The 12,912-nt window shown below is 49.3% G+C and overlaps 2 protein-coding genes across 2 annotated transcripts; one reads left to right on the top strand and one right to left on the bottom strand.

Annotated features, from left to right (window-relative positions):
- Positions 1-609: 609 nt before the first annotated feature.
- LOC100837525 (serine carboxypeptidase-like 34) lies at positions 610-2,819 on the top strand. Its single transcript, XM_003579352.3, has 7 exons — positions 610-919; positions 1,009-1,116; positions 1,270-1,365; positions 1,466-1,558; positions 1,645-1,733; positions 1,800-2,236; positions 2,321-2,819. The coding sequence occupies exons 1-7, from the start codon at positions 610-612 to the stop codon at positions 2,691-2,693; spliced, it is 1,506 nt and encodes a 501-aa protein (XP_003579400.1). The 3' UTR covers positions 2,694-2,819.
- Positions 2,820-4,307: 1,488 nt separating this feature from the next.
- On the bottom strand, positions 4,308-7,858 carry LOC100839476 (probable glucuronosyltransferase Os04g0650300). Its single transcript, XM_010242235.3, has 3 exons — positions 6,766-7,858; positions 6,139-6,630; positions 4,308-4,893 (listed from the first exon to the last, which is right to left on the bottom strand). The coding sequence occupies exons 1-3, from the start codon at positions 7,485-7,487 to the stop codon at positions 4,818-4,820; spliced, it is 1,290 nt and encodes a 429-aa protein (XP_010240537.1). The 5' UTR covers positions 7,488-7,858; the 3' UTR covers positions 4,308-4,817.
- Between the last annotated feature and the right edge of the window lie 5,054 nt (positions 7,859-12,912).

The raw sequence follows: 12,912 nt of genomic DNA, 5'->3' as shown, positions 1-12,912 counted from the left end.
TGAGATGCTTTGTTGGAGGCACTTCCATTGACGAGAAAGCAATGCAAATTTTGCATTGCAATCAGATGATAAAAATAACAATTCGTCTAAACCATGGAATGCCAAGGCACGGCTACCTTGTCAACTCTTTTTTCTGCCAATAGCTGTTGCAAGTTCACCAACATAAATACTCTGTACAGCCAATGCTAGCTACTGCAATTTATTTTTTCGCCAACATAATTACCATGGACTGTCATAACCTTGAAATAATAACCTGGTGTGGTAATCAGTCCAGATATATCATGCATCTACATAAATAAATCTCCTGATATGGTACTAATAGATATCCCACCCCATCTTCACCAATCACCACTTAACAAATACATTGATCTTTCACGTCTCTAATTCCTCCTAGATTGATTCCCATCCAAATATAGCTCGCACCACCTACCAAAACAAAACATGCACGTTCAATCCTAACTGGAATACAGCTTCAAAAATATTACTTTCTGCCATATGTATATTCTTCCAGCCATCTATATAACCCGTATGAGATCAACTGATCACCTTCAGGCCTAGACTTGTAGCACATACCAGTATACCACACCACAGAGCAGCAGAAGTTTAACAATGTCGACGGCGGCGGCGAGCGCCGTTCTACTACTCGCATTTGCCCTTGCTACGGCATTGACGATACCTGCGGCGGCTAGGCACGACGGCCGCCACCATCAAGGCAGCGGCGGCGGGTTCGAGAAAGTGTTCGACCGGCAGGAGGCGGACCGGGTGGAATCCCTGCCGGGGCAGCCGGCGGGTGTCGGGTTCAGGCAATTCTCGGGCTATGTCACGGTGAACGCCACCCACGGCCGAGCCCTCTTCTACTGGTTCTTCGAGGCCGCTCGGCATGTCAGCAAGAAGCCCCTCGTCCTCTGGCTCAACGGAGGTATACAAACGCATTTCCTGTGAAAGTAATCTTTTTTGATGACGCATTTTGTTAATTTATACTGCCTTCGATGGATGATGATGATGCAGGGCCGGGATGCTCGTCGCTGGGATACGGAGCGTTGCAGGAGCTGGGCCCCTTGCAGACCCAGAAGGGAAGTCCGGAGCTCAGGCTAAACCCCAACGCATGGAACAAAGGTAACAACAATTCAGTGACATGCTGTCAAATTTTATTCGAGTTTCTTGAGATTTTATTTATCTAGAAATGTTGTTGTCAAATTATTTTGGTCATGTTTGCTAATTGCAATCATCTTAATGTTAATCTTAAAACCTTTATGGGTGCAACTGCAGAGGCGAATCTGCTCTTCTTGGAGCAACCTGCCGGCGTCGGATTCTCGTACACAAACACCTCCGCCGATCTCACTAGTTTCGGTGACGAGCTCGCCGGTACGTACATACATACATCTCTCCCTTAATCCCTTTATTTGTCCAAATTTTCTGTAACCATGCAACCTGACTCGATCGATGCATGCATGTGTTTGTGAAGCCCACGATGCGTACATTTTCCTCGTGAACTGGTTCGAGAGGTTCCCGCAGTTCAAAGGCCATGATTTCTACCTTGCCGGAGAGAGCTATGCCGGTAAGATTAGCAATAGCTCCTGTTCGATCAAATTAATCTCATACTGGTTACTACTACGTGTCTAATTCTGTGCATATGCATTGCAGGGCACTATGTCCCCCAGCTCGCCGAGAAGATCCTGGAGAAAAACAAGAAGGAACACAAGAGCAACCAGATCAATCTCAAGGGATACCTGGTACGTAGCTGGCCACTGCAAATTAAAATACAGTACTAGAGGTGTTCATGTATCTTCTTCCTTAAGATCGGGAACCCGGCGATCGACGACGCGTCGGACAGCCGCGGCACGGTGGACTACACGTGGGACCACGCCCTCGTCTCCGACGAGCTCCACGCCGCCGTCATCGAGAACTGCAAGTTCGACAACGACCACCAGAACAACACCATCGCCTGCGAAATCGCCTTGAACTACCTCTACAGCGGCTTCAACGACATCGACCTCTACAGCCTCTACACCCCCTTGTGCACCGCCAACTCCACGGCACGCCGTCTCCGGCGCCGGTCATCATCCCCCATCAACACCGATAACAACAAGAACAAGAAAACCCATGGCCAGCTTCGTCTCCGGCTCCTGTACGACGCCTACGACCCGTGCCAGGACCAGTACACCAATGCCTACCTGAACCGCCGCGACGTGCAACACGCGCTCCATGCCAACACGTCCGGCATCATCCCCTACAGGTCCGGCAAAAGTTCGTCATTTTGAAGTCCAAGCTCAACGGTCTGAGAGTAACAAGCTAGTAATAACATCTTGTGTTGTTACAGGTGGTCTGGGTGCAGCGACACGGTGTTCCACAACTGGCAGGAGGCGCCGAGATCGACGTTGCCGGCGATCAAGAAGGCGGTGGAAGCCGGGCTCCGGGTCTGGGTGTACAGCGGCGACACGGACGGCGTTGTCCCCGTCACGGGCACCCGGCGAGCGCTGACGAAGCTGGGGCTGAAGACTGTGAAAGAGTGGAGAGAGTGGTTCACCAGCGACCAGGTCGGCGGGTACACGTTGGGCTACGAGAGTCTCACCTTCGTCACCGTCCGGGGAGCCGGGCACATGGTGCCCACCCTCAAGCCCGTGCAGGCTAGCCAGCTCTTCGAGCACTTCCTCGCCGGCAAGGACCTGCCGCCCAAACCCGTCGTGGTTTAAGATCGATTTATTATGTTGCTTGGGTTGTTGACCCCATGAACGGTTATGTAGAGTTTGGTTTGGATTGCAGCCGGTGGATCTATTGGAAAACTCATCTGTAAATCATCAGAATTTGGGAGTGAATAAATAAGTACGAGTGTTTTTGTATTAAGATGAGTGAAATTGCATTTTTTGCATTTTTAACTAGTACCTCGAAGCTTGCTTATTGTTCTACTCGAAGTAGCAGATTTTCAGTACCTCAAAGCTTGTTTTAACAGATCTTGAGATTGACAAGTATCACAGGCTACTCGTTGAAGAATACGTCACTCTCATGAAAAGAACAACACCGGTTAAAACCTACAATAAATTCGGAAAATACGAACGCACATGTCAAGTTTAGAACTTGAACCTCGGTATGCTGCTTCCACCATAAGGAACCAAATTCGTAGATACATGCAAAACTTTCAACACACGGAGAAGCAATTTTAGAAGAAAAAAATCTTAAATTGAAAAATTGATGATTAATTTGCAACTTTACGCGTCAGTTTCCTGAACTGAAAAGGCCATGAGTTGAACTCTTCCCCGTCATTGTTGACAAAACCTTTCCCAAATGACTGTTTGTTTATCCATTTTGAGGAAAGGAGAACATTTTACTTATCAGTAATGGTTCCTATTTCCTATCAAACTATTTTTGATCAGATACATGGAAAATTGTCAACACACAGAGACGCAATTTTAGAATCTTTTTCCTGAAGTGAAAAATGGAAGACTAATTTGCAACTTTACGATCAGTTTCCTGAGCTGAAAAGGCAATGAGTTGAAACTCTTCCCCATCATTGACAAAACCAACAACTCTTTCCCGAATGACTGTTCGTTTACCCCGTGAACAAATCTATTTTGAGGAAAGGAGAACATGTTTAGTGGTTCAGCACCGTGAACAGATCAAGAACTTTATTCCAAAATGGAGTATGTAGAAATAGACTAATGAGAAGAAAGCAACCTCAGTATCGCAGTACCAAGTTCACGCTATTCCATTCCCTTCTACAGCCATGGTCCTCTTCTTCCTTCTGGTAGCCGCATCGCAGGACGATTTGGTGGGTATTTGACTATTGAGTAAGCACTAAGCACTCATGCCAGATGCGGCATACATTGCCGAGAAGGAGGAAAGCCAGGAAGAGCAAAGCGCTCGAGGTGCCTGGTCACCAGTTCACCACAAATTAAGCACAAACTTCACCTTGACTATTGAGTAAGCACATTGCCGAGATTAGAAGGAAGAAAGGGAGGAGGAGCAAAATGCTCTAGGTGCCTGGCCACCAGTTAAACCACAAAATTCACCGCTCAGTGTTAGTGGTCTAATGGTCTTTCTAATCGGACAACACGGCGCTAGAGGGGCCACTGCTGCTGATTCTCCCGTGCGAGTACGGCAGAGTGTTCCGCGGTCAGAGGCGGCTACGCTGTGATCTGCGAGGGATCACGTTCGCCGTCGTCGATGGTGGGCGTCTACGCGGGCCTCTGCTCCAAGCTGTCATAAGAGGATCCATAACTACCTCCAAGCTTATTTGTTCCGGCAGAGTTTAGCAGCTGCTGCTAAGACCATAACCGACAAATTATGTGCAAAGTGGAAGAGGAGCACCATAACCATCACCGACCACATTTTCATTTTGGGCGCAAAACCTGATACCGTCACATGCTCTGTTTTTCTGAGCAACGTCGGTACACTCTGGATACATGGTAAAACGCCGTCACCAAATGAGGTGGATCATTATTATTTCACACAATTACACGAACAAAACGGCCTTAACCCCCAGACCAATTCCGCGAGCCCCTGCCCTGATCTATATATTACACAAAAGAAATACGCCTAAAATATCTACCTAATGGAGAAGCGATGAATGGTGCATATAATTAAACTTTTTTTTGTAACTATTTTATACGATGATGATACAAAACATGCTTGCTGATTTATAGATGTATCGTCTGTGACTTTCTGCACTCCCAACACATTAGCTGAGCTGAGCCGAGCTACCTTCTGTTACTTGGGTTGAGAGCCCTTGGCACCAGCGAGGGACAGATGCATCGGTGGAGGCTTCACAAAGCAGGCGGCCCATAGCTCTGATTTTCAGTTGTTCACAAAATTTCTGTTCTCTAGTGACCATCTTCAGTATTTACTACGCTCTGTTGACGCGAAGCGGCATTCACCAGAGGAGGATCAAATTTCCATCTGCGCGAAAATGGAAGATAGTTAGGTACTGCTCCTCGTAGCAAACAGAAGTGGGGATGCATTTTTATTTTTGAATAAAACAGTAAGAATAATGAAAGAGCAGTAGGGATTAAATCATGAGCTGATTGATTCATCTCTTAAATCTTGTGAATTATTTTCCCATGACAGTCTAAAATACGAACACCAACGAGCAACCCACCAACCTGTATTATTGTACACTTCTCCAAAAGGAATTAATTAAAAATGAAGATTACGGACAGGATGCATTTCAGAGTCTTTAAACAAAAGTGGTTCTCATGTATGGGTTCCAGGAAGTTCCATCGACGACAGGATATGTCAACTGACGTGGTAAGTATGAATGTTTAGAATGACCTGGCTCGACTTTCTTTGACATAAAGCATAAGCCAGCTAGATTAGGTGAGCATGTGCAAGACATTAAATGTGTCTTTTAGAGAAAGGCAGATGAATGTGGTATTATCCCCTATGATGATTAAACAAGTTACACCATAAGCGTCGCTGAACAGTGGAATCTCTCATGTCCTGGTTATTATACATTGTTCCGCTAATACGAAAAGGAAATCCTAATATCGTGGCAGAATTCGAGGAATACCCACATGGAATATACAGTATACTAATATTGGAGTATACGGTAGTACTACATTAGTACTCCTTCCGTTCCTAAATAATTGTCGTGGTGAGGGAGTACTACATTGTATACCCGTATTGTATTATTGTACTGTACTACCAGGGCCATACTACAAGAAAAGCATAACAAGACGGCTGAAACTATTTGGCGAAAACAGCAGCGAACTGAGATAGACTGTCACATCGATGACAACCTATACATACACGTTATGAGCAGGGACTAGTAGTATGATACCGAGGGTAGCCAAAGACAGTTCAAAAATAAGGTCCTGTTTATGTCCGGTGGGCACATGGTTAAGGCCTAAACGAATTGATTTCTGGGCGCCCCCCGAATCGTACACGCCCACCAACCTCATTAGGAAGGAACACAGTGACCATCATGGCCAACCAACCATAATTTGCACGACCTAACTTACATTCTTGTCGCGCCATGAAACCAAATCTTAGATCTAAGAATGGGACTAACTTAACGTAGGCACTAATCAACAATCAGTAGCAATCAACAACACGCTGTCATCTAAAAAAAGAACAATCACGCTGTAATTTCGTTTTCGCTAAGTGAAGAGGAATCCAAACAAACAGGGACGAAGGAAAACTTACTCATGCGGGAATTTGACTTCGTGCAGAGCATCGGAGCGGAGCGACCACGCGAGCGCCGCCTGGGCGCACTTGGCGAGCGGCTCGACGCGGGCGGCATCGGTGACGAGCGCGAGCGGGCTGTCGAGGTGCGCGGCGCCGTCGACGGCGTCGAGGTCGCGCACCCAGTCGGGCCGCTCCGGCGCGCCCTCCCAGAGCACCCGCGCGTTGAGCACGAACCCGGCCCACTCCAGCCTGCTCGACAGCAGCATGTCGCCCCGCTCCGCCGGCAGCAGGGTCTCCTCCGAGACGTGGTATCCCACCAGCTTCCCGGCGTCGTCGCAGGCGGGCCCTTGGAGGAACGACTCCTTGGTGCCTTCGTCCTCGCCCAGGATGCCGACGGGCACGGCGCCCACGGATTTCACCTTCTGTGCCTCGTCGAATAGCTCCGTGCGGAGGATGCCGTTCTCGTCCGCGAACACCACCACGCCGTCCATCCGCTGCTTCCGTATCTCCCTGTATTAATCCCCAGAGAGATCCAAATTGTGAACAAACAGATGCGGGAAATCCCATCTAATAAGACCAGGGGCGCCGCTTGGCGAGATCTAGTGCTGCGACGGCGAGCATCTTTTAGCAGTAGTAAGGCAGTACCTGAGGGCGTGCATTCGCAGGCGCGCGGTGGAGGCGCCGGCGGGGCCAGCGAGGTGGAGGAAGTCGAGGCCGGAGCGGGAGAGCACGGCGGCGACGGCGTCGGTGCGGTGGCCAGGCTCGGCGACGATCCACAAGAGCGGGCCATCGACGATGCGCAGCGTGTGCGCCAGCGAAGTCAGGCACGGCGCCTGGAGCGCGGAAGTGGCAGTCGGGGTGACAGCAATCACAGGCCTCACCGGCTCCGCCCCGCGTCTTCTGCTGCTGCGCTGCGCGTCCTGGACGGCGGCGAGGATGTGGTGCGCCTTGATGAGCTCGGCGGGGTCTGGGTGCGGCCAGGAGCGGACCCGGATGGCGTGCCGGCCCACGAAGACGGGGCCATGGTGGACATGGCCGTGGTCGTGATGCGCCTCGGCGACCGTGGTGGTGGTGGTGACGGTGGTGGTGGTGGTCGTGGTGGTGGTGATGGTGGCGGCGGTGGCGTTGGCGCTGGCGAGCATGACGGGCGGGGAGACGAGCGACACGAGGTGCGCGGCGGGGTCCATGGGCGGGGTCGGGAGGAAGAGGAGGAAGACGACGAGGCGCGAGAAGCGGAACCCGACGGCCATGGATGTGGCGCAGAAGAGCGCGTGCAGGATCAGCCACGTGGCCGGCAGCGACGGCTTGCTGGCCGACTCCGGCAGCGCCGCCGCGTCGGGCGACCCCGCCGACAGCGGGAGCTTCATCCTCGTCTCGTAAGCTCGCCGGGCCGGGGGGCAGACTTTGGCTGGGTTGCTGGTTGCAGGTTGGGTTTGGCTTTGGCTAGGAGCGGGGCGGGGGAAGTGTGGTATAAGAGAAGGTGGGGGATAGGAGGACGAGGTGAGGCCGGGGCCGGGGAAGGGAAGGGAAAGCGAGGAAGAAGGCAATTATTAGGAGGAGATAAGTAAAAGAGGGCGCAGGTGGTGGATGGTGAGGTGGGGATGGAACGGGGGTGGGGTTTACTCTGGGAATTCGGCAGTTGGCAGCAGCAGATCGCCGCAGGGGAGCCAGCCGTGCCGCACGGGGGAGAGGCGGCGGTGCCGGCCGGTTGGTTCTTGGTTCCTCGTGGTGAACACGCGGCCGGGAACTCGGGGAGGCAGCGGAAATGTGGCCAAATTTCGGCTGTTATCAAAGTAAGCACGCCTTTAGTAGCGCGTGCCAAATCACCATTCACCGCACTACTACTACGGTTTAAAAAGCTCGTTTACTTTAGGCGGGCTTTTTAGGCCCTATCGTGAAGGAGGAATTACCTACTCGCTGGTGTATCAAAACTTTGTGCAGACAAGATGTGATAACGGTAGCAAATCGTACGGAGTGGAGTACTGCTACTACGACTCCGGTGCCAATAGTTGTACAGTTATTGTGAGCTACGAGGTTAAAACCCACGTTGTCATACAGTAAATTCGCTTGTTTTATTCTTTTTTGGCCGTGTTCCTTTTGCAGTCCCAGAGTTTGGCGCGATTCAACGATCAAGACAGTAGGATCCCCAGAATGATCTGATCCGTTGGTCTCGAAGGCCGAGGGCTACGTCTCGTTCCGTCATGAAATGTAAACTTCCGTTTACGGGACTAGGCACTGTACTTTGGACACTCTTGATATCAGTTACGTCGGTCTTCGGGAATGCACAGGGAGTACGCCAAGCTGAAACACGAGAAGAATGCTATTACAACATAGCGAAACATGATGCCCTCATCGTGTCGAGGTAAACTGAAAACTGCAGAGCGGTGAAGTGAGAACATTCTTGTCGCTAGTGAGTCTAGTTTTTACAAAGTGAGATCCCATTTCTCACGTACACACAAATGGTATTTAATATATAATGAAGACCCGGATACGATAGGAGTACAGTTTTGCCCCTCTCCCATTGGGGGACAGTGGAAGGGCACGATGGTCATTTGCCTCGCTCTCATGAAATATTCCAATAATATTTTGAGGCATAACTTGACATCTGGACAAGGCCGGGTTTCTTGACGCCCCGACAAGAGATAAGCTCAATGGCGTGATGATGTTTAGCATCGACGGAGATATGACTTGACGTCCAGACGAGGGATAAGCTCGACGGCGTGACAATGTGTGGCATCGCGCGAGGCGTGACTTAACGTTCGGGACAAGGGATAAGTTCGACGGGACGATATATGGCATCGACCGAGGTATGACTCCGAGTCCGGACGAGGATCGAGCTTGGCATCATGATTATGTATGACACATCGACCAAGGCTTGACTTAGCGTCCCGACGCAGTGTGCAAGCTCACTGTTTTGACGAGATTTGGCATCGACCAAGGCGTGACTCAACATCCGGACAAGGAGCAAGCTCGGTGCCGTGACGAGGCGCTAGCTTGACGTCGCGATAAGATGTGATAAGATATATATCAAAGCGTAAATTTGGCATCGGCCACGAAGAGTTTGATATGGTACACTCAAATTCATGTCGAATTTGAAGTAGTGTGAGACCCTTTTCCGCACCACAACACAAGCACGTACTACTTTCTTCCTTCTTTTAAGCAAAGGCACGCATCACAGTTTAATTCTTGCCCCTTTTGCTAACCAAACCGCGTTGAATTTACCAAAAGGAGCTTGCCTCTTAAACCAAGTGGGGATGGCACACACGTGCAAGCCACATGCACATGCAGAGGGCGGCCATGAATGCAAACTATATACTCCTCATAGTACCACTTCTGAATTCATAATTTCTGCTGCACATCACAACCCGTAAAAGCTCTCGTGCTACGGCCATCCCATTTACGGATCTACTCCGCATTACCGTTCAAGGCCGCCTCCCTTTTATAACTCTGCTTTTTGGTAATGCCACTGTCGTTTCTGATGAAGGCTTGACAGCGCTGCCGCTGCATGGACTTGTGCGTCAGATCAGATCCCCTCTTCTTAAAAAGAGCAAGATGCCTGCGCGAGGCAGGGAAGGGCAAAGATCCCACTCCTCTTTCGAGAAAGGAACATCTCAGTTATTAGTACTCGCCTTGGAAGGGAAAGGAGCCTGAAGATGAGCAGTACAAGGTAGCTGGCTCACGAACTGACACATGAGCAGACCGGCTGTGTGTGCAGTCGGCTTCGGTCGGACTCTGATCGATCGATCTGGCTTCAATCAAGATTCAAGAAACAGAATAGAAAGACCTGACCGGTACAGTACAGGCCCGGCTGGCTCCGCTACAGTTTACACACGACGGAGCTGCCTTGTCCACTCGATCTGAATCCGATCGACGGTCGGTCAACTGTCTTAAGGTAGCTAGATCAGCGTATACACCTAACTATAGAAGAGAATCAGAGACGCGCTAAGCCATTCTACCGGTGCCACCGTCGGCTAGCGCAATGCAGAGGGCGTATTCAAGCTGGTTTTGGATGCCTACGTGTATGCCAGGCCAGGGTTTCGCCGATTGCAACAACACCTACGCAGCTTGGCGTCACGCTCACCGGAAACCGGCCGTTGGCGAAAGCTGCACTGGAACAACCAACCAGTCCCGTCAGCAGTCGGCGAATTGATTAAGATATATACTCGTCGATTCGTGGCAGGAGTACTGCTAGACCAGATTTCTTTTGTTAGCAGTCTTAATATAATACATTGTGCTCGCGTTTCGAAAACAAAATACTACTACTAGGAGTAGAGAGTATAAAGCTGTGTCATTTTCTTGTTGTTCTCTTCAGTTATACTCCCGCCGATTCTAAATTGTTATCGAAATATTACATGTATCTAGATGCTTTTTAAGAATAGATACATCCATATTTGGATAAATTTGAATCAAGAATTTAGTACCAGAGCTTTGAGACACAGGCGCGGCTGCACATGTGCATACCGAAGGTTGAACACTTCATTCTGGCATCAAGTTAACTACTTATATGAGTATATTCTGGAGTCATATGCATGTTTGTTGTGCTTGGCACTGACCGTTTGGTGAAACATAAACACAAACAGCGATCGCATAACAATTACTTATTCCCCATCGTTCATAGCATATATATTAGCATGAGTTGCATGGCTTTGCTTTTTCTCTCCCAACTTTTCCCTCCCCTTGACACCTTTCTTTAGTTTAAGATGCCATATGCGCTCATTTCATCTAGCTACCGCGTACTAGTAGTAATATAATCAGCAGGAGGCACAGCTAGCTAAGGTCATGAGCTTAATCATCGTCTCCCAGAGGCGAAACCGACAGGAAAAGCGACGTTTAGGTTGCAATTAGGTGGAGTCTCTCCCTTTCCGGGCTGCTGCCGCTCTCAGTCACCACCCCCATGCTTTTAAGCACCATTTAACGTTCCCTTTCTGCCTTGTTTAATTAAGCGCCAGTTGATGGAGAAGTGGTTAGAGCGTTGTCGTTTACGCTACACGCCGTCCGTGCTCGGACAGACACGACGAGGCCCAGTTCACAGGAGAAACCCATACATGCTTCGAACTCAAGGGAGCTAGCGCTACAGAGCAAGCAAATCTGAGTCCTGGATTCCTGTACCTGCAGCTGGAAACCTGGCCCCTGTGCTGCTGGCCGGCTGCCATTCTGCAGGGAGTTTACCGTCAGAGAGCCTGCAGGACGGGGGTGAAGTGAAGAATTGAAGCGAAGCAATGCACGGCGGGTGAAAAGGGACAGCATCTCGCAGCCATCTGCCGTTGGCAGGGACGCCGACAGAAAGGGCAGCGATAGGAGCGTCTCCTTTCGCCCAGCTGAAACTGAAAGGCAGAGCCCCTCCCACCACTGCTGCTTTCCTGCATTTCCTTTTTGTAGTTGCAGTTTTATATAGCACTAGTACCAATCTACTGTGCAACAGCTGCTGGTTGTCTGATCTAGTTGATCCGGCCAGCACATGTAGGAGTAGGACTGGTGAGAAACGAGTTTTTTAGGTGGTGATACCATGCGTAATAGAGCAATTTTGCCTAGTTTTTTGTTCGTTCGGCAAGTATTCTTTCGGACGTTAGCTTAAAAATGGCAAGTTGATGGCTTGACGAGACGTCTACAGCTGATCCAGAGGTCTAAGATGATAACATGCTTTGTTTGAAAGCATTAGCGATGCCGATTTCAGTTGATTGGAGGTGCGGCTTTCCTTAATTAGCGAATCGGTTGCTGTAGTGATTCCCAACGAAAATCCATGAAGCATTTAAGCAAAGCATACGCAGATACGCTGTAATATGTGGTTGGATGACATCAGGACTTCCATTAGTTGAACAAAAAAGGATGTAGTATAGGATGTGATAGCCTAATCTGGAGTACAGAGACACATGAGAACCCAATCATGTTATGATTTTTTGCTTTAAGTACACTTGAAACAATGTTAAACAACATGGAAGAAAACTCGGAGACTGGGAAAGATAACTGACTGACCCTAATTTCACTGGTACTACGACTTCGGTACCGACTAATATCAGTCTTTAATTCTTTATCTTCAGTGAGGCGCCAAACTTGGACAATCCACCTTGCAACAGTAGAGCATCACAAATCCCAATCATATCATATTGGGGCTCTCATTTCCACATAGTACATCCATCCCGTCCTCCCCACATGCCCATAACAAACTTCTTTTGACTTCTTTGCGGCCGCGCTAGTACCCGAATAATCTCCAGGTAGGCAGCTGTGCACAAATTAAAACAGTCTCCTGCAATCACGCTAAATCAAGGGCCGAAAGGGAGTTTTCAGTTGACGTTACACATCTCGTCTCATGTGATGTCCTCCTCCTGCTGGACCTTTCACTCTCATTCACTTGTCGCTACACGGTTTTGAACAGTTCCGTAATCATATATAAATATCTTAAACTTGCACATACAATTACAAACATAGATGGATTGTCTTGAAAGGCTGTCAGCAAGGAAAGCTGTGGATGTCTGGATGAGTGACTTAAGCAGATAAAAAACTTGGCAATGTGAGTAGTTTGGCTACTGGAGTATCTCTCTGCTGACCCAATGACCCAACCACCGGTGCCTCTACAAACCACAATTCCCCCACATGGTTCACAACTCAAGGCCAGCAGCGAAACGTTTTCCATCCCAGATCTCCCCAGCTGTGTGCGCTTGGATGCTGGATTCCAACTCATCAGGAAGGTTCTTTGCTTTGCTTTTGCTTTGGGTTGAAACAATGCGAGTACGGGACCACTGCTGCCCAGGAAGAAGATCAATCGAGGAAGCCGTAGGTGCACGTACAACTGAG

This window comes from Brachypodium distachyon, chromosome 5, assembly GCF_000005505.3.
Source record: "Brachypodium distachyon strain Bd21 chromosome 5, Brachypodium_distachyon_v3.0, whole genome shotgun sequence".
Taxonomy (NCBI): domain Eukaryota; kingdom Viridiplantae; phylum Streptophyta; class Magnoliopsida; order Poales; family Poaceae; genus Brachypodium; species Brachypodium distachyon.
The sequence above is the reverse complement of the archived record's forward strand: the minus strand, read 5'-3'. Positions and strand labels throughout refer to the sequence as shown.

Bases quoted from the DNA above. Each gene is read 5' to 3' on its own strand.
- LOC100837525 (XM_003579352.3), top strand. From the start codon at position 610: ATGTCGACGGCGGCGGCGAGCGCCGTTCTACTACTCGCATTTGCCCTT. The intron at 920-1,008 runs GTATACAAACGC...ATGATGATGCAG, and splicing joins CGTCCTCTGGCTCAACGGAG to GGCCGGGATGCTCGTCGCTG. The intron at 1,366-1,465 runs GTACGTACATAC...GTGTTTGTGAAG, and splicing joins TTTCGGTGACGAGCTCGCCG to CCCACGATGCGTACATTTTC.
- LOC100839476 (XM_010242235.3), bottom strand. From the start codon at position 7,487: ATGAAGCTCCCGCTGTCGGCGGGGTCGCCCGACGCGGCGGCGCTGCCG. The intron at 6,631-6,765 runs GTACTGCCTTAC...GGATTAATACAG, and splicing joins CTGCGAATGCACGCCCTCAG to GGAGATACGGAAGCAGCGGA. The intron at 4,894-6,138 runs GTAAGTTTTCCT...ATTTTCGCGCAG, and splicing joins GAAGTCAAATTCCCGCATGA to ATGGAAATTTGATCCTCCTC.